The sequence below is a fragment of the Melospiza melodia genome, chromosome 3 (genome assembly GCF_035770615.1).
Source record: "Melospiza melodia melodia isolate bMelMel2 chromosome 3, bMelMel2.pri, whole genome shotgun sequence".
In the NCBI taxonomy this organism is placed as follows: Eukaryota; Metazoa; Chordata; class Aves; order Passeriformes; family Passerellidae; genus Melospiza; species Melospiza melodia.
In genome coordinates, this window is record NC_086196.1 from 65880043 (window position 1) to 65900746 (window position 20704).

Sequence of the window (20704 nt, forward strand, 5' to 3'; positions counted from 1 at the left end):
TGCTTGAGGATGTATGAAAAATTCTTACATACAGTGAGGCCTTTTTACTATTCTGTGTTTTCAGAAGTTCAGGTTATAGTGAGAAATAGGGGAAGGTGCCTTCTGTGTTTTTTGGAAGCTCTCTCAGCCTGTTTACAAAAGAGAAGAATATCCTCCATGAAAAGAAGAGAAAGCTGGGAAAACAGCCTTTCAAAAGAATGGGTGGGAGAACTGAAATGAAGATGGGTGAGTGTTTGTAAGTGGGTAACTACTCAGTAAGGACTTAACAGTGTTGAGGACCAGGATGCAAGAATCTTGAATAGTGGAACAAAAAAATTGAAAGGAAGAAAGGAGGAAAAACCTGGAAATCTAAGGAAGTGAGACAAAATAAACCAAAACAAGAAGACACTTTTCCAGTGTGTGAAAATATATATCAAGGGTGTTAATGCATCAAATCACATAGTGTGCTTTCTCTGCCTTAACCAATTTAATGCCTGTTAATTGCTTTGGTTTTTTAAAATGTTTGTATGTCACAGACATTTCTTTCAGTAGTGTTTCTTAATACTGTTTTTTCTTGCCTTTATGTATTTAGGTATTTTAAAATATCAGCATTTTTGAAGTAGATATTGTTGTGCTAAAATTTTCTAGGAATATTTTTCACATGGCTGTTTGACTACTTAGTGTGTTGTTTTTTTTTTTTACTGAGGCTCTAAATGGCTGAATCTAAACTTGAACATACTCTGTAAATGTGTTCCTCTGGTTTTGTTCCTCCACTGGTGTTTATGCATAGGCCAGGAAAGAACAGTAAATGGATATGCAGGCATGGGTAGAGTTGTACAGACATTTCACTGACATAAAGAGAGTACATGGGACAGAAAGTGTATGTGGGTGTGTGATTAACAAGGAGAATCTGTGTTATGGTTGTACCTAGCAGTGGAGAATTTATTTGGAGGAGTAGAAGCGGTGCCTTCCTTGTAAGGTCTGTCTGCATGTTTTGCTTTTAGGTCAGGGGCAGTGTGAGGAGCAAAGCTCTACTGAAGCACAGTTTGTTTTCCACTGTCTAGTTCCACATGATTCCAGTTCTGGGGCCTTTCTGCTAAAACCCTCAACTAAAAGTCAGTGACAGTAAAGTGGGAGGAGCTGTCAACTCCCTTGAGGACAGAGTGGCCCTGCAGAGAGACCTCAGCAAATTAGAGAGATGGGCAGCCACCAACTCTGTGAAGTTTAACAGTGACAAGTGCCCAATTCTGCCCTTGGGACAGGGCAGCCCTGGTTGTGTGTATAGACTGGGAAATGAAAAGTTGGAGAACAGCTCCATGGAAAGGGACCCTGGGACCTTGACTCATATTCCACTTGGTCAATGGCAAGTGGAATTTGAGCCAGCAATGCCCTGGCAGCCAGGAGGGCCATCCCTGTCCTGGGGAGCATCGGGCACAGCATCACAGCCAGGCAAGGGAGGGGATTGTCCCCTATGCTCTGATCTGGGGTGGCCTCACCGCCAGCGCTAGGGCAGTTCTGGGTGACACAATGTAAGAAGGATATGGAACTGTTAGGGAGTGTCCAGAGCAGGTCCCTGAGGTTGAAGGGCCTTGAGGGGAAGCCGTGTGAGAGTGGCTGAGGTCACTTGGTCTATTCAGCCTGGGGAAGAGGAGTCTGAGAGGAGACCTCATTGCAATTACAATTTCCTTGTGAGGGGAAGAGGAGGAGCTGGTATTGGCCTCTTCACTTGTGTGCCCAGGAACCAAGGAAACAGGATGAGGCTGAGCTGAGAGAGGTTTCTGTTGGATATCAGGAAAACAGCAGAGAGTGTGGCTGGGCACTGGAACAGACTCCCCTGAGAATGGGCACAGCAGCAGCCTGACAGAGTTTGGGGAGCATTTGGACAATGCTCTCAAGCACATGGTGTGACTCTTGGGGATGGTCCTGTGCAAGGCCAGAAGTGACAATAATGTGGATTGTAAGTTGGGCGATGAAAAAATATGGCTTCCAGTGGAGCTGCAGACAGCCCTTGGACTTGGTATACCCTGCAGAGCCTTCCTTAGGTGCTGGAAGCTGTCTAGGAGTGGTCTAACTGCAGAAGAGAGCAAGGGGAGATGCTGAGAGGGTGAGGGATGCTTCTAAATTTATCACCTGTCAAGATTCCTCCTTTCTCTGCTTCATAAAAGGTGCCAGTTGTCTTTAGATCATCAGAGTCTCCTTGATATTTGGGAGTGTGGAAACAGCTTTAAACAACTAAAGAATTAATAAGGGTTCTGAGGGAATAATAAGCAGCAGGTGCTTCTATTGTGCCCTCCCTTGCTGCTTGTGCCTCTGTTATCTCTACCCTGTTTCCTCTGGCACCCTCACTATCAACTCACTCCCACCAGCTCTTGTTTCAGATGTTTGCTCCTTTTTATGTCTGTTTTGGACCTCATCCTCTTACAGAATAGCTGCTGTTGTGGTATTTTGTTGCTTATTGCACCAGAGTAATTACCATTAATTAATGCTGTCAGAAATGCTGGCCAAATGTATCTGTATATTGATTTTATTCAGAAGTGTAAACTTCAGATTCAGTGCATCTTCACATCTGCAATGAATGTCTCAATCTCTGTTTGGCAGGTTACCTCTGCAGATTGTAGTTGTTCACTCTGGCCTGTTTTTATTGTGAAAAATAAGCAGTAGTTATTAATTTCTTCCCCTCAAATACAGAGGTATTTTCAAAGCTGCAGAAAGCTCTTTGTGACAGAGCTATACATTGGGAAACCTTTACATCTTGAAAATCTGATTCACCCTTTTTTAGTGCAAATGCATCAACATTAAACCTTCCTTTTCACTTGGAGAAATTGCTTATGAATTCAACACTAAAAGATCTGATGTAAATGGAAGATATTGAGCATTTATAGTCCATACTGAGTTTTACTTGAGTATGGTTGAATTTTCTTAGCACCTTTTCTTCCTTTCACCAGTCCAAATGCATGCATTTGTTTAGCTTTATAATATTAAATTTATAGTCTTAAAAGAGAAAAAAAGTAAGGTAGGAAAAGCCAACTTCTCTCGGTCCCTATGAAACACTTCTATAGCAAACTCACATCTCACAAATTACAAATGCTCGGCTCACATTTGTAAAGTGCAGAAGATCTTTCATCTGTTCTTCCAAGGTTCTGTCCCTCTTGTTTCATTGGTGAAACAGACACTGCTGGCAAATACAACAGGAAATGTAAAGAGCACAATGTTCACTTTTTTTTCCCCCACAGAAAATACAGCTGGAGCCATGCTCGAGTGCATGCTTGATTTTTTGTACCTATTGAATTATTTTGTGCCGTAAGAATAAGGTAGAGCCTTCATTCTATGGAATGAAGTCACTTATGAACCCAAACCAACTCAAGACAAAGAAGAAAGACTAAATCAGGTTGTCAGTATCTTATGTGAAACATGCTACATGCTTAATACTTTTTAGGTTATTATGTTAATAGAAAAGTTAGTCATATCAGCATAAAAATATGTGTGTGCTCTGGTGATTCTCCTGTTTCCCCATCTAGTGAATACTACCCACTTCCATAAAAAGGCTCTGGAAGATGTAGAGATGGACATAGTAACACTCAAAGACTTCACATACACACCCTATTGCCAGATTTTTGTTAGGCTTTGTTATTTCCTGATGTAACATCTAATAAAAAACATATGCTCTGTGTGTCTGTGCTGTCTTGCAGCACAAAACTGCAGCCCATGGAAAACCTGAAGCATTTCAAAAGGAAGAGACTTGGTGTAATCACCTCAGGGTATCAAGCATCTTCAGTTGCTGGAAGTGAAAGCCAAAATGAGCTTTTTATGTTTAACTAGATTTGAAATATGCACAATATGTCCTCTTGGTACTCAGTGATCACTGGTGAGAAAAAAGTGCTATCTTTGCAACATCACACTGCCTTTAGCAATAAAAGGAGAATATTGTTTTCTCTAAAAAAATAGGAAGTGTTAGTAAAAATGATAGAGACACAGTATTAAAGAAGGAAATATAACTACAAAGTAATGTAGCTCTTAGAGTTGTTTAATTTTCATAATTTTTCATTTTTCTGAAAAGCCCTATTGTAGAGAAGAAAAAAATTGTTTAATTTAGTCTTTCAGACAGATACATTGAATATATAGCATTGTCACTTAATTCAATTTGACACAGGAGTTGAGTTCAAATGACATTTAAAGAGTTCAAATGACATTTAAAGTTTTTAGTGTTATGTAATGTGGTACTTTGTGAACAGTTGAAGAAGTTAATTTTCTGTAAAGTTCAGTTTTTGAAGTTCTGTGATCACATGGTCCAAATAAATGATTTAATCCTAAATATTTCTTAGTCGAGTTGCAAATGTTCCTAAACTGATCATGTCCAGCTCTCAAATTATTACAGCAGTAACTTCTTGGGTTTTTTCTCTCAGAGTGCAGTAGGCTATTAGATTTCCTCAGAAAGTGAGAAATTTGTAAGCACCACAGCCTTTAATACTTACTTCATCAACTCTTTGAGTAGTTGAGTCTTATCAGTTTTCCATCAGCCTTTTCCTTTCAGAGAAACTAATGTTCCATTCACATGTTATCTTTTAATTCAGTTTTCTATCAGTGATATTTATAAAGGTTGAATATGACAGCAGGAAGAAGGGTTTAGAAGCTGGGAGTCACTTGTATATTTTTTGCATTCAGTCACGAACAAAGTTTGTAATGGGGTTATCTGTGTAAAAAATCCCTGGGGTTTTACACAGACATCTTTTTTGAATAGAATTACAGCACCATGATTATGCACCACAAAAATTCTCAAAGCAGTTGCAGGCCTGCAATTGTAGAAGTGTGAAGCACTTGGGAGGTGTCCCTGGATGATGCCATTCCTTTGCAGTGCTGTGAGCAGGAGGTGCTGTCACAGAACTGAATTAGACAAACTTGATTTGGGTCTTTTTCCTTAATTAGCCTGGTTTCTTGGGAATAAAGTGGGTTATTTTGGGTGACAAGTATGAAATTTTCACAGTTTGTACAGTAACTAAAACAAAGGTGATAAATTTGAGGATTTTTTTTTCATTTCTTTCACAGTTTCTAATGCAAAACTTTCATACTCATTATTGCTACTGTATTGTAAACAATGCTGTCTGTAAGGCATCTTTTCACAGAAAGAACTTCATGTAGTTAAAATTGTAATGTCACTAAAAATATTTTAGTTTTACCTTTCACCTTGCTCACCAAAGAGCTTTTACTTTGTTGTTCTCTGTAACGAGAAGAGAACTCATCCACCTTAACATCAAGTAAATAAATTTATAAATAGGTGGGCTCTCCTTTTGCAGCTGGCTGATAATATTTAATGTATTGTAAAGCCAAAAAGACTGATCAAGTGCACAGAAAATGCATAATGGTGTTTGGAGAGGGGAAGAAGAAGCTTGGTTTCAAATAAATTTATTTTGTTTTTCCAAGTGCAGTTAAACCATGGGGTTCTGTGGACTTTTAGTAGACTCTTTAACTACCTCTGTGGATTCCCTAACTTCTGACATGTTCTTGGCTAGTTCATTTTGTTGTTAGTTGGTTTTTTTTTTGCCAAATTGAAATATTTTTAGTGTTTGAGTTTATTTGAAGCAGTAATACTGTTATATGTCCTTTATTGTAGTTTTAGATCTGTAATAAATTTTGCTGCTTAAAAACGACAAAGAAATGCAGGTTTATGGAATGTTTCTTCAACATAAACCATCAATCCTCAGCATAATCTGTTGATAACCAGTGGATACTTTGTGATTAGGATTGAGGACAGGGTATGGAGCTGGCACCTCTCTAAAAATGGTGATGAGGGAGATGCACACAAGATCTGTGTGCTGAGGAGCCATTCAATGTGTGGCACCTCTTATCTGCTTTGTACCAGAGATTATGAACAAATAATGGAGCTATGAGTGAGGGTAGGAGGGCCTTCCACTCATTCCTGTTCTGCCAAATTCACACTGTGAAGGGACTTGAAACCACAAGCTCTCCCTGGATTCTGGTTTAGTTTATGTAAAGGTAGTAAAATAAAGTGTTTAATCTGTTAACTAAAGAAACTGTTGATTTTAGTGGGTGATTTTGCAATTGTAGCCATTGGTAAACTACAGAAGCAGCAGGACATGGCCTGTGGAGTGGTGGTTGGAGATGACCACAGGCACGACCAGATTGGTACTGATTGCAAAGGGATAACACGGTGAAGAACCCATTGAGATACTCTTAGCACTTGTGTTCGGTGTTTATTTGAATGAACAAGGGCATGAAGTATCCTCATAGTCCCTTCCATGATGCGGGGTGATTTTCAGCTGCCTTGAGCCAATCTGTCTTTTAGTAAAGTGGATTCCTACTTGTTCTCATTGCCAGTTTTGAGGCCCTAATGCCAGAGGATTTGTGTAGGCTCATGCTCTGCAAACAGCTTGTGCACAGCAGTCCACATGCAGCTGATCATCACTGTCTTCTGGCTGCTGGGTGTTGCAGCGGCCACAGATCAGCTGGTGGTCCTCTTGGAGCCATTTCAGCAAAACCAAACAAGATTTAAATATTTGGATGTTATTTAAATAAATTTAAATATTCTAATTTCAGTATCAGGCCTCTGCTAACCTAATTGATGTGACTGAATGGAATGGGGAGTTTGCTTTCATTAGAAGCCTGGGTAGGATGTTTGAAATTGTCAAACATCAGCTGGATGTGGTGTCAAAAAAAGTGGCGGGCATGGTAACATCTGCCACTGGCACCAGTGTGTTCAGAAGGCAGCAGCCTCTGTGCAGTTCAATATCCAAAGCTGAGCAGAGGGTTAAGTGGCTTTAAAAAGCTGTTCTTAGAGACAGTGAGACAGCTGTACTCCTCTGGGATAATAAAATCAAAGACAAGCATGTGCAAATGTTGGAGAGGGTGGCCTTGAGTAAGGGAAAGTGTTGGAAGAACTTATTTTTCAAAAAAGTCTTTTCAGACATAAAAACTGTTGCTGTTGACATTCCCTTATATCAAAAACACATCAGTTGCATGCAAGTGGAAGAGAGAAGAGGGAAAAATAACAATAAAGAGCAGATCTTTCTGACCAGCTTCTAATTCATCTGTAGAGAAGACCCCCAGGAAATTTCGTCATTATATTCTGGATATTGTCTGTTACTGGTGAATTCACAAAGGCTGCTGTGGTGCTGCTGATTGTAAAACAAAGAGCATGATCTTACTAGAGCTTGGAAAATGTTTGCTAGCTTTGAGTTTGGCACTTGCTGCAATAGCGTGGGATGCTTGTTTGTCTGGGGAAAAAATCCACAAGGCGATGAAGCACTGTCAGTAATTAAAATCAGAAGGAATACTTGAGCCATTTGGGGGAGATGTAATCAGCTGACTAGTGAGATTAGACTTGGGGAACAAAAGGCAAATACATTGCAGGTAGAATTCCAAATGTTCAAAGCAGAGATGAAAAATTCATTAATGTTGCTCTCTGATTATGCAGTTAGCCCTTTCCTTGCCCTTAAGTTTACCTTGGCTGGGGCACTTGCAGTTAAATGGCACTGTGGAAATTACTGGAAAACATTAACATTAACTTGTTATTGTAAGCTGACATCATGCTGAGCCTGATGGGAAGTGAAAATTTATAAATAGCTTGTCCATATGTGTAAGGCAAAAATCTGCTGATCTTCAGCAACAGGATGATTCACGTATTTGCTGTAGTTTAAACTTCATTGTGAGTTTTCCATGTTTCTTTGAACTTTGTAGTTTCAGAAACTTCAGGAAGATCAGTGGTCCAAAACTGACAGAACTCTGAGGAAATCCTGTTGATTATTTTCTGTCCAGTTTTGATTGTACAATCTATATTGTACTGACACTTAGGTATTCTCCCCTCTGTGTTTTCTGAAGAGCCAAGTGCTTCCAAAAAAGTATACTTAAAACATAGTTTTGGTATTTTTTTCTCACCCCTAAATTCTCATGCACATGCCTACTATCTATGAATTGGAACTTATGGGATCTAAATTGTCTGTCTCTGAGATGCATCCTTTTTGTATTTCAAATAAATCACTCAATCTCTATTTCCTTGCCTGCAAGACTTTATTCTATAATCTTTTATAAAATGGGAGAGGGGGGTCATATTGAGAAACAATATGTAGTTACATAAGTAAAAGCTTTATTTCTACATCATTTATAGAAAATAAGTAGAGATGTTGTGTATTTCAAGGAGCCAGTCCTCTTTCCTCTCAGATGGTCTTCCTTGTTGGAGGGTGCCTGGATCCACACACACCTGGGCTGAACAGTGCTGCCTTGTAGTCCAGTGAGACTGAAAATACAGGAGGGCTGTTGGGTTGAGGATTGTCTTTTTTTCCCCCATGTTGCAGCTAAGTAGGATCCTCTCACACAAATTAATTTTTAGATGTTACTGTAATAAAAGAAGTAAAAAGGAAAACAGTTTGCATTAAATGCACCTTCCTTTATCCAGTTGTCTTATGTACTACCCTTGTAAAGCTGAACTACTTATTAATGTTTATGCTTGGAATTCCATTTAACTTATCTGCAAGTTAAGCCCACCATCAGCTATGCTGTCTAGACATAAAGTTACTTTTATTGCATGTTTCAGTTGTATGTTCCCTTTTATAGGGATAGTTTTGACAGAGGAAAATTCTTGTGAGTTTTACTTGCATTCATTCAGCTGTGTTGCTGTGTGTTGGAGGAGTTTGACATTTGAGCTGGGGGTCTGGGCACCAGCGTGGATGGGGTTTGATGGATCTGCAGAGCTGTAGCCCCCCATGTTCCCCCTGTTCCCTGCATCTAACTGGGTGAGAATTTTCTTTAAGGAAGGGACACTTGCCCTATTGTTTGCACTCAGGTGCAGCAATCCCTGCGTGGAAGAGCAATCCATTTTACCTAAGTTCAGCAGGGTTTGAAATGTTGGCTTAGAGTTTAAACAAAAGAATACAGTTGCTAATATTGAGTTCCTCAAATGGAGCCATTAATGGTGACAAAATTCTTGTAAATAAGCAGCAGTGGAAGTTGATCCTCATGCACAGAGACATGTACAGTCACAGGTTATGACTCACAATGTACAAATGGGGAAAAGCTTTCAGAAGTTGTAATACAACCTTGAAAGACATCACCTTTTTTTTTTTTAATAATTTTATTACCATGGTTATAGCAAGCTGCACTGGGACTTTTCATGTGTCAAATTATTCCTCAGACTTTAAAAATACTGAATATTTTTCTCATGTTTTAGAGAGGCCTGTGTATATATTTTCTCCTCTGTAAGTTTAAAATTATTAGTGGATAGAATTAGATAACTTTCTGTAGCTGCAAGCTTTACTTCATTTTATTTTATAATGTGAACTCGGCAACTAAAAGCATCAGATTGATTTAGCTTATTTCTAATTATTTTCTCAGCTTGTGTGTTAATACAGACATTCCTGAGGCAGAAGATCACCTCTGCTGAAACCAGCAGAGCTGTGGGGTCAAGTGGCAGTGTACTTCTGAGCACTCTTGATAAACATGTTCATACTGTGTCTCTTACTTGTCAGCTTCCTTGTGTCAGTGGGGTAGCTGACAATAATCCTCCTAATTGTAAATATCCCTCAGTAAACAGGAATGTGGGCCTTGGTCTTTTATTTGCATTTGTTTCCTTCATGTGGGTATGTACAGGAGAGCTGTTATGAAGACATAGCCTGGGAAAAAAGAATTTCAAATTGTTCCACTGCCATCCCTCAAAAAAAAGGAAGAGGGAAAGGAAAGCTGGGGTGTGTATGTGTCTGGCTTTATCCTTTGAGGTAGCTGGATTGAGGAATGATGGCTGGGGTTTTAGGATGACAGAGTATAGATTCGGAAGAAGAGATTTCATTGTATCCTTGCTGCTGTTTGATTAGACATGCAGGCTGAGGACAGTTCTAAACTGCTCCCCCCAGCCTGGTTTGTTCATTTCTCTAGACTTACAGGTTTTAGTTACATGTTGTGGGAAGGTAATAGGGAGGTTTGCAGAGAGTGGAAATGCCACCAGCTCCACAGCAGCCTCTTTCATCCCTGGTCAGGCTGGCTGCTGAGGAGGATGTGTGTGACACCCACTCAGGTTTCCTTTTCTTTCTCTGACTCATCAGGCAGATTTCCTTTTCTTAGCCCTGCCTGCTTATTGGGGTTTTCTCGTTGCTCATCAACCAGTCCTTCTGGTTGGGTTTCTCTGCCCAGCACATGTACCTTTGGTTGAACGACAGCTTAAAAAGTAGCTTAAATCTTAATAGTAAAAAAGTACTAATAATGATGAAGTGGGACCTCATATCAGGTTTCTGTGTGAATAGGCAAACCATGTACTTCCAAGAGAAGATTCAGCTGGGTCTTCCAAGTGAAATGAATCTGCTGTTTCCTGGCAGCAGACTTCTCACTGTTTCATTTTCTACCAGTGAAAATTTTGAGTCACATACACAAATTTTAAGCTGCAATTCACTTTCATCAGACTGAAATAGGAAGGAAAACCTGGAGAAAAATCTAATAAAAATTGCAGTGCAAGAATTCTGATCTGTGAAATTTCACATTTTGTTGGGCTTCTTTTAGGCAAAAATGCATTTATCTTAAATGTGAAGAACATGTTTTTAATGAGGGATGTTTTATGTCTGATATATGTCAGTCACTGAGAAGAAAACAACTTTGCTATTTTTCAGCATCTTCTAACTTTCATTAATTATGCCACATTCATAATTTTCAGTTTATTAAATAGCTGTGTTATTCTTGCTGAGTTATACAGAGTTAACTGATATTGTATTCATTAATTTAGATGTTTTCAAGCCTTTTTTTACTTCTTAATTCAATCAAAACATGCTTCCCTTCATTTTAATCCAAAGAACTTTTAATTAATGTATAAACCCAGCTTAATGAATTTTGGTGGATATATTTGGAAAAAGGATTCAAGTTCCATAATTTCTCATGAATAGTAAAGCAAAATGGGGTAATTAGATAATGAAATGTTCTGACAAAACAAAGCTAAAATTCTGGAAAAATTGAATTGTGAGCCAGCTGTTGCTTTAAAGAAAGAAAAAGATTTTATACAGTTTTCATAAAATTGTTTGCAGAAGGAAATTGTTGAACCTCAGACTACATTTATTAGTCCGCGCAAAACAATTTTAAGGAAGCAATATCCACATGCAATCACATAATGTATCTCTGGCAGAAATGATAATCTGATCTGTTAGTTGTGAAACTACTATTATGTAATGAAAGACTTCTAAGAAAGGAAATGGTAGGAGAAGAGGGGGTGATGCTATAATAATTTGGTATATCTAAATGATCTAGGACTGTGAGGTGAATGATGGCTTTTCTAACACATTTGTTTGGGGTGACAAGAGAATTGATAAACATTTGTAATTCCTCTTCAATATATTGCCATTTAAATGGGGAAATAAATTCAGAATATTTACTATCTCCCACAAGCTCCAGATAAAAACTTCTCTCATAATTAAATACCTCAGGTGAAGAAAATCCTTAATGACTGTAATAGGGTTGATCTATCTACAGAGTTGTTAAAGCTCAGTGTGGCAGAGTCTGGGTCATGAGGACACAGAGCACAGGGTGCCACCTGTGCAGCACCTTTGTGTGGCTCTGGACTCATTTTAAACTCTGCCATGCAAGTGGCTGCTTTTGCCTGGGACGTCAGCATGGACTGCAGGCACTGTGCTCATACCACACTCTGGTGATAAAACATTCTATCTCTTTTCCACAAATACCAATTTCTAACAGAGCAGGGTGGTGAGCAGATAGTTATAAACCCTCCCATCTATTTTTGTATGGATATCTTATTGGAAAACGGGTGGGGGTAGATGAGGGTTTTTTAGTCCCATTGTAATATCACACTGGCACTTTTCATCTTCAAGAAAAAAAAGGGGATTTTTAAGACTTGTTTTTCCCTAGAGCTAATTATTGTAACTTTGAACTTTTTATCATACTTATAAAAATGCCTTCACCTGTCACAGCAGCTTGCCAGTTTTTATCTACATGGTTGTAATAAAAAAACATTGGACCTAAGTTTCAGAATACAGAGATAAGTTGGCAGATGTATTTATCATAGAAGAAGAATAAAATTTTATCTGTCTTTAAATGACAGAAGGAAAGAAAAATTATGTTTGAGGGTTTTTTACCAGCATATTAATACTCAGGTGAAAGCTTTTGATGGGACTGTTCAGAAAACCCACATCTAGCTCAGTAAATCTTACTGCGGCCATTTTGCAAACACCTTTTTTTTTTTTTTTTTTTTTTTGCCCTCCCGTGTTACTTCAACCTTCATAACTTGATGAGTGGCATGTTTTTAAAAGCTGAGTATTTACACAGTGTTTTCTTTCAGCTGCTGAAACATCTGTATTCTTTGTATTTTTTTAGGGAGTTAAAGGATATATGCTGAGAATGTTAAGTTTCGGGTGATGTCAGTTTGGTTTTTTGGTTTGTATTTTTTTCCCCCCTAGTAAGCACTGCAATGAACACTGGGAGCATTGTTTCAGTTTTGCACCTAGGAATGTGAATATTTGTACTGTGTACTTAACATAGCTGAGAGCATGCATGAAAAAGTTTTTGTTACTTCAGGTCATCTTAAGGGGGGAAGAAAGCTCAATGTTGCTACTTCACTGAGAAGTATGCAACTGGATAACCTGTTTTTGGAAAATTTCATTATTTGAAAAAGGCATTTGGTGCAGCAACACGCTGAAGGCTGTGCTTTCTTTCAAATGCAGACATGTGCTCATGTATACCAGGTATCCAGCTAATCATTGTTTTATGTTGGAAATTAAAAGTTTATTATAAATTTCAAAAACCGTAGTTCCTCCTATAAAACTATTGCTAATGCTCTGAAATGTTAATTTTAATTTGTTAGAAAGTGTGTCATGCTAGATTAACTTTGTGGCTATTGAAAGGTTGTGCTGTATTTGCAATGTCTCTGTATGTATGCAGGAGAATTCTTGCCACTAAAATAAATCTGCACTAGGACAATTTTGTGTTTGATATAAGTTTTCCTCCATCACTCCATTGCCTCATTATTTTAATTGTGTATTTCCCAGCGATTCAAGCTGATATGAAAGCTGCTAAAGACAATGATTTGCTGCATATCAAATCAAAGTTAGTGTGGGGGAGAAAATATATCTTACTGATTTACATTGTTGACTTAGCTGATGTCTAACCATTTAAGTATTTGTTTTTATTTTTAAAAAAAGCAATGTGCATTTTTTTTTACTTAATCATCCAAAATGAACACTTAGAAAATAGCAGATGTTATGTCTTAAGGCCTGCTTGGGTACAAAGAAAACGCTCAGCTTTCTCATGTCAGGACAGTGTGTTGCAGCTTAAAGCTGTTGGGTGGGGGATGGATGTGAACAGGACAGAAGGATACATGTGCTGATTGACCAAAGGGGAACCAAGCTGGCTGTTCCTTTTCTTCTATTTCTTCCCCCACCCTTCTCTGCTTTCCCCCCTTTTCTTGAGGATTCTACAGCTGAAAAGCCAGGGTGAAACATTGGCAACTCCAAGGAAGGTACTGGAAGTTGGGAATGGCATGCCGAGTCCTTGGGTCTTGCTCATTAGGATATAGTGTCACACCTGGGCTGGCTTGTTTGGGTTTTTCTGTCTGTTTTGCACTGAGTAGTTCTCCCATGCAGGTGGTTTTACCTGCAGCAGCTTAGGACATGCTGACTCAGAGTAAGAACCTCGTGGACTGAGTGGTCTCAGATGTCCCATCATGTATCCAAGTATCTGGACTTCCCATGGCTTGCACTGTTTTGACAAACCTTGTCCAGGTTGATGGACAGTCTCTGTCTCGGGATCTTTTGCTGATTGCCGTGACCCCGAGAAATGTTAAAAGTCTCTTTTCCCAACCTGAGTGCTTGAAGAATAAGTTGGAGCTCTTCATTTCTTGGTCTTAAGGTTGTTTATTGAATCTTATCTATAAAAAACTTTCTCCTGCCCTGCCGAGGTCCGTCCAGCAGGACAGTTCCAGGCTCACTTTTAGTCTTTATACTAAAAACTACATTTACAGTGTTTACAATTACTTTCCAATACCTATCACCTATGTTAGACAGTGAGCTTCTAATCCAAACCAATCTGTAAGTGCCAATGTCACAGCAGAAGATGGAGGCCAAGAAGAAGGAGGAGAAAGGCTGGACATGCCAAGATCCCTCCATCTTGCCCCCTGAACCCCCATACCAAAAACCCCAAAATCTACTTTTCCACTCCATGATAATTTCACTATTATTCTACCTAAACTGTTGTGGCTTGCTGATCTTCATACAAGGTTGGTAATTTGCTCCATGGGTCATAATCAAATCCACAGGTGTTCTGGGCTCTGTGCCAGGGCTTCTGAGCCCAGAGGGATGTCCTGGGTTCCCACATCTCTGCTGTCCAGTTGGTGCAATATCCTGGCTCCTGAACAGCCTGCATAGGGGAGGAAAAGGTTTCTGGGCATCCATGTACTCACCATCTTTAATGCAGGATTCCACAGAACTACAAACAATGCTTTGTCTCAGTGAAGTGTTGTACCTATTAAAGAGAACCACTCTCAGCCAGCATAAACCTTCCTCCACAGATAGTGCAAATCTTTGGTAAAACTACCTTTAAAAAAGAAAAAAAAATCTTTAATATATTGCCTTTGTGTAATAAAAAAACAATGCCACATACACAAGGAACACCATGACCTCACTTCATTTATGTCTGAGGAATTCAGCAGTGGGTTTTAAATCTTGTAGTATTTTAGACTTGAGGAGAGCCATGCACTGGAAAGCCTGTCTGTTTTATTAGCTATATCGAACAGTCTCATAAAACTTGCTACCTCCTCATGCAAGCTGGCAAACTCCTCATTGCCTGGCTTGTAGTCTTGGATCATGGAAGCCAAAGAATGACACATCACATGAGATGGAAGTGAGGAGCTACGGAGGTTAACTTTTACACATTGCTTGTTTGGTTGCCTATGGTTTTCACTTACATAGAGTAAGGCTTTGTATAGAACATGCTGATGTCAATTACAATTTCCACTTTAGCTCAGGCATTCTAACATCTCATGCTGAGAAAAGAATTTCTTTGTGGGAAAAGCTTTTTAGTTGTCTAAAAGATGGTGAGGGTGCCTGAATAAAAGAGTGCTTGTGGTGAAATAACAAGAAAATTAGAATTCTGTGTATATCAGAAAAAGTAAGAACAGGACAAATTGTAGTTGAACGTTTTCTTTAATGGATGCAAACACTTTTCAAACTCTCACATGAGTTGCACCTTCTAATTCTACTGTTCAAATAGGGCTCATGTCCCATGATTTTTACCATCTGAATAGTATTGAAAGGGTTGGTTCATACAAAGAATTAACTCCAGAGGAGTTTTGGTTGCATTTTCAGTACTGGGTTTCCTACCTGGACAAATTTAAATCCACCAATTTTACCTCCTTTGTATACACAGTTCTTTCTCTTTCAAGACCTTTAATTTGAACTATCAAACTACTTCTGCATTACATGGAAAGCACTTTGAGAATTGTTTTCAGAGCTGAAGAGATTAAATTAATTTAAGCTGTTAGAAAAAATATGATAGCCCTTTATAATTGTGTAACAGATTTTATATTATTGCTTAGAGGTAAATCCATTGTTGTTCCTGGAAATGAATACAAGCACAGAAGAATGAAATTGGAAAGGTTAAGGCACCAAATGGTTTTCAATTAGCAGAGGATATAAAAAGCTTCTGCATAAATATTATTTTCCGTTTTCGTTCTTCTTCTTCTGTCGTGTCTATGACTTAACAGGCATTAAGGGCAAGCCACAGAAAATATAGGGAAGCTATTAGTAGTGGCAGCTGAGTGCCTTGGTTTTGATGGAGAAGGTTAATTTGAGTAGGTATTTACGTAAACCATTTTAATAAGCAAACACTTGCCCAGGAAAGAGCAGACTAAAGGAGAGGACAAGGTAGACATCTCTGGTGACACTTTGAAATATTTGCAAGCTTGCGCCTCTGCAAAGTGTTTTGTAGAAAAAGATAAAGATTCAAAGATTCAGAAGGTCTTGGAATTGAAGGATAAAGATTCAAGAAGATCTTGGAAAGGCCATCGTAGAAAGATGGTGTCAACAAAATGATATTCAGTTCAGAGGACTTCAGAAGAGTTTAAAGAAACAGTAGACAAACCACTTCTCCAGGATGTGTCTTGCCTACAGAGCACCTGCTGACAAAGGGAGACAGGAGTTTATTTCATTGTTCCTGTCAAAGGGCCCCAGTGGGATCTCTGTGTTTAATAAGTGCCTCACTAGGAAAAAATCTGGACTGACTGAATAGTGTCCAGAGAAAAGTTGTTTGCTGTGAGGGCAGGAGTGGGAGCAGACAGGAACTCCTTAACTCAAGAGCTTGGATTTTGAGGGTGAAAGACTGGAGGAGTTGCATACAAGTGTTCTGGAATCTGGTTTCTTGGTTGTTTTCACGATTGGGACAGTCAGGCATTTGTTTCATGGAAGAATGTTTAGACCCTGCCTCAGTGTTTGTATGGATTAGATAGTCTCTTGACATCTCTTCTGTTTCTGTGCTTATTTGAGATGACTGCAGCTGTTTTTCCACTTGAACGATTTCACAAAAAATAACCCAGATGAAATTGTGTCAAGCTAATGCTATGTGGCAGTGCTTGTGTTTCCAAAACAAGCAAACAAACAAAAAAATAGAAACCCCAGAGCAAGTGACAGCTGGAATGTGGGAAATCATGATCTGAGATCTAAAAGTCTGTATACAAAGGTTTTTCTTTTCCCAGAGTGGAGTGAAGGCCCCAGCTTGATCCATTAGTCATTAAATTGTCACTTTGCAAGCATGAAGTGCTGATACTCTTACGTATCAAGAGTGTTTCCATATCAAATGCTCACAATATGTATTTTCAGAAATGATCTGATAATATCTCTTAAGCTTCCTAAACTCTGCACATGGTCAGTTCCAGTAAATCATGGGGGATGTACATTTTCAATTTGCATAGAAGCCCTTTCTGTAACTTAGCTGTGTAAGCAAACAGGATTTCCAATTTTGAGGCTGTAAGGCAAAATTCCTTTTGCTAAGTAAGATCTTTTCCATTAGGCTTCACTAGTGCAACACACCTTTCCATGTGTTCCCCTTTAGAAATTACCTCACCCAGGTGTTTCCTGTTCACTTGTGGGTGAATGGAAAGTTGAAACCAAGTGGGATGATAGGGGTGGTGTCACTCGTGTCAGGCACTACAGGGACTGGGCTTGAAGAGCCCCTCTCCACTGTGTAGTTGGTATCAGCTTTCTTATACTACTCAGTATTTTCATTTCATGCTTAGATGACTGTACTTTTTTTTTTTACAATTTTTTTTCTTAACGCTTTTCTATATATTCAATGCTACTTGGAGAAACCGGTTTTTAAATAGCAAGGAGGGTCTCTGAGAATGTACATTTTTTTGTTTTAGCTGTCTGACCAGAAAGCTACAGTCTTGCTTTCTGTTTTGGTACCTTGAATTCTTTCCTTCATCAAAGCTTGGACATGTCTATTAGGCTTTTACATGAAACTCTGGAGGAGAAAGTGCAGAACCGCAGTGCAGGAGCTCAGTCCTCAGAAAGGGAAAATGTGAGTATCTCCCTGCTCCGTGGGGCTTGGAATGAAGGTTCTCAGGAGCAGCAATAGAGATACCTTTCTGTCAGCACTTCAGAGTGGTTATAGATGGTAATTCCCTTCCCTGTCTCCTTGGTACAGTGCAAGCAGCCCTGCTCCATTCAGTGTGCCAGGCTGCCAGTCTGCTCCCCAGGCAGTTGTGCTGGCACTGGGGAGCAAATGGCACAGCAAGAAAGCTGAAAGTTGAGGGATGCTCAAGTTCAAAAAGGCCAGAGGAGTGGTGTTCATCCCGCTGCCTTCTTTTGACTTCATGGAGGTTAACATCTTCCAGCACTTTCTCTTGTTTTGTGTGAAAAATGGGTTTTAAAAATGGGGCAACTTAAGGATTTAAGGATTCTGTCTGCTGTGAGGCCAAGTGAATACATGTTTTTCCTTGAGTAATGGTTGTTCATCTTGCCGACAACTGTTTCATCTTAGAGTTAATTGAAGGAAAAGCAGTGGCTAGAAACTCTTAATTTGATTTTTTTTTTTTTATGTAGGTTTTTCACTTGCTGCAGTCGTACCTAGAATCAAACCAGTTTGTTAGTTTGGACTTCCAGCAGGGACTGCGTGACATCATTACCTGTGTGGGAACCAAGCTGTGGCTGGCTAAAAGGTAAGATTTATAAACAGTTTACTAATGTTTGGAAGACTTGGTTGATTTTTTGAGCTATTATTTTAGCAAGGTGGACAGATTGTGCTAAAATATGTAAAATTTAGATGCCTTATTGACTTGCTGATTTTTAATCGAGGTGATTTTTTTCTTTTCCAAAAGTAAGATTTTTTTTTCCCCAAACATTGTAGTCTAGTCATTAAAGAAAAAAAATAACTGTGAATGAACATTACCACAGAAATAGACATTTTGAGGATAACTGATGCTTCTTGGCTAAGAAAAATATGCCACATATATGAGGTTTTTATGTTACTGTTTTTCTGACTTCGACCTTTACAGAAAATTAGTGGGAAAATGTCACAGCAGTTGTTTAAACTAAAAGTGTTTAGCTACCCACAAACAATCCAAGATAGATTGGGAAACATTTTTCATAAGTTCATCTTCAGGTGACCTTTGTATAACTAACTAACACGCTCTCTTGCTCTCTCTCTTGATCTCTCTCTTGCTCTTTTTTTCCTCTCTCTCTCCCTCTTTCTGTCTTTCTTTCCCTCTTTCCTTCTCTACTTTATCTCAGCAATTGCTTTTGAGAATTTCTACCCAGGAGAATTCCTAGCCAAAACTCTAAAGGAATCAGTTGGGAACAAGAGCACCGGTCTTTGCGTAGATAGATAATTGGGAATATCCCACATTTTGCACTGTGGCATGAGGCCACCAGTGCAGCTAGTGTGGATCTCTGATAAAACCTGAGTCATTTTCTGATCATCAAAACCAAAATCCTTAGAAGTTTGGAGAAGAGGGGTATCTAGTGGGTGGGGGAAATCTATTAGTGTTAACTGAGTTGGGGTAATGAAGATGGAGTTGATCTTTGGGAATTACAGAAGTGTCTCCTCAAAGAGTGATAGTGGTGATATGGCAGATAAAACTTGGTGCAAATAATTGGAAAATGGTGCTCATAAACAAAGTCTGAACTTTACCTGGGGAAAGAAGGGTTGACTGAGGTTTTTTTTGTTTGAAAAAAGTTCCTCTTGTTCTTGGGAATGTCCAGTAGAGGAGGGGGCAAATATCATAAAAAGACTGAAGAAAAACACAGAAACCCCCCTCATCTGTGTTTGTGTGTTAATCTATGTTGGATATTTAAATATTGTGTAAATCCCAAAGAAGATACAGTAGGAATCAGAAGCAGTATAAAGACTGACAAGCATAGAACAGTTTCTACTTGGGGACTGATTAAATAGGCTGAGATTTTGTTTAATAATGGAAAAAGGACAACTGAGGGATGTGAAATATGAGTCACATAGAAAGGGACAGGAAATTAACATTCTGTCCAAGGTGACAGATGTAAAAGAAACTAACTAATGAAGTTTTTAATGTAATTTTAATTTGGCTATGGAACCCTATGATACAAGATAGTCTTGGTTTTAAGCCTGTCTAAATTTTTAAACAACGTTTTAATGGAGTCATGGAAGGAAAGTCCAGTGAGGTTACTGAGTATGTAGGCATCACAACTGGCTCAAGTAATTCTTCAGCAACCTTGATGGTTGAGACAGAGGTTTTGGCAAATGTCATTATTGTTATGCCTGCATTTCCTGTGCATCTGCACTCTGTCCCAGCTGGAGACATCATGGTGGGTTTGGTGGAGCTGTTCACTTGAATCAGCATAAACATTTTGAAGTGTTTAAATGAGAATATTAATTTGCATAACTAATTTATAGTTAATAACTGATACTGTTATAAAGAGCAAAAACTCAAACACTAGAGACCAAATTCAGTAGAAAGAAACTCATGCTAAGTAATTCAAGCCTCTTTCTCTTGCAGCAAATACCTAAAGGCCAGGGTCGGTTCATTAGAGTTTTTCAATAAATTCTATTTCCAAAGTATTTTTTTCAGAGCCTCCCTTTTTAATGCATCAATCACTCATTGATGACTGGTTGGGTTTTTAGTAAGTTTTTTTTTTATTATTTTATTATCATCTCTGAAATTCAAAGCTTTTCAGACCCTCCCCAAGAAATTCTTGTGCACAGTAAAGGTGTTTTCCTGAAAAGAATTGTTTTCTCTTTCACTTGCCTGTAAAAGCTCACAGCTGTATGTGCTGATATTAGCTCCCTGTCAGGAGCACATTTTAATTTTGTCAGTTTGTTGTAGCCTCCTTGTCATAGTTCTCAACAATGCAGTTAATGCTATACATAAAGGATTTTAGAATGTCTTTTTCCCCAGACAGTAAAATTTTGTATTAGTCCAAAATGGGACATTACAGCACACCACAACAACGAGCATGCAGCCTTGCAACACTAACTTAAAGCATGGGGATTTTAACTGGTAGGAACTATTTTTGCAAATTTCTAATGTACTTTACGTTCTTGCACACTTTGAGCTAAAGTGTCCTTCCTTCCTGATTGACTGACTCTGTAATTCCCTTAACTTTTGCTTTAAATAAATGTATTCAGTGTGGTGGTGTAATTAAAAATAAAAAAAGCAAAGGGAAAAACCTCCAAGAAGCAACCCAAACAAAAAAGGATATTGAAATGGTGTTTTCTGGCTGTTTTAGTGTCCCGCATTCAGGGTGCAGCTTTACTGTTGGTAGTT

At 38.8% G+C, this 20704-nt stretch overlaps 1 protein-coding gene across 1 annotated transcript in view; it reads left to right on the plus strand.

The window, feature by feature from the left end:
• Positions 1 to 20704, plus strand: part of THADA (THADA armadillo repeat containing) — a 153049-nt gene that overhangs the window by 74170 nt on the left and 58175 nt on the right. Inside the window, exon 30 of the mRNA XM_063152087.1 lies at positions 18009 to 18124. Coding sequence (XP_063008157.1) covers positions 18009 to 18124 — 116 coding nt within the window. The remainder of the gene's footprint in view (positions 1 to 18008; positions 18125 to 20704) is intronic.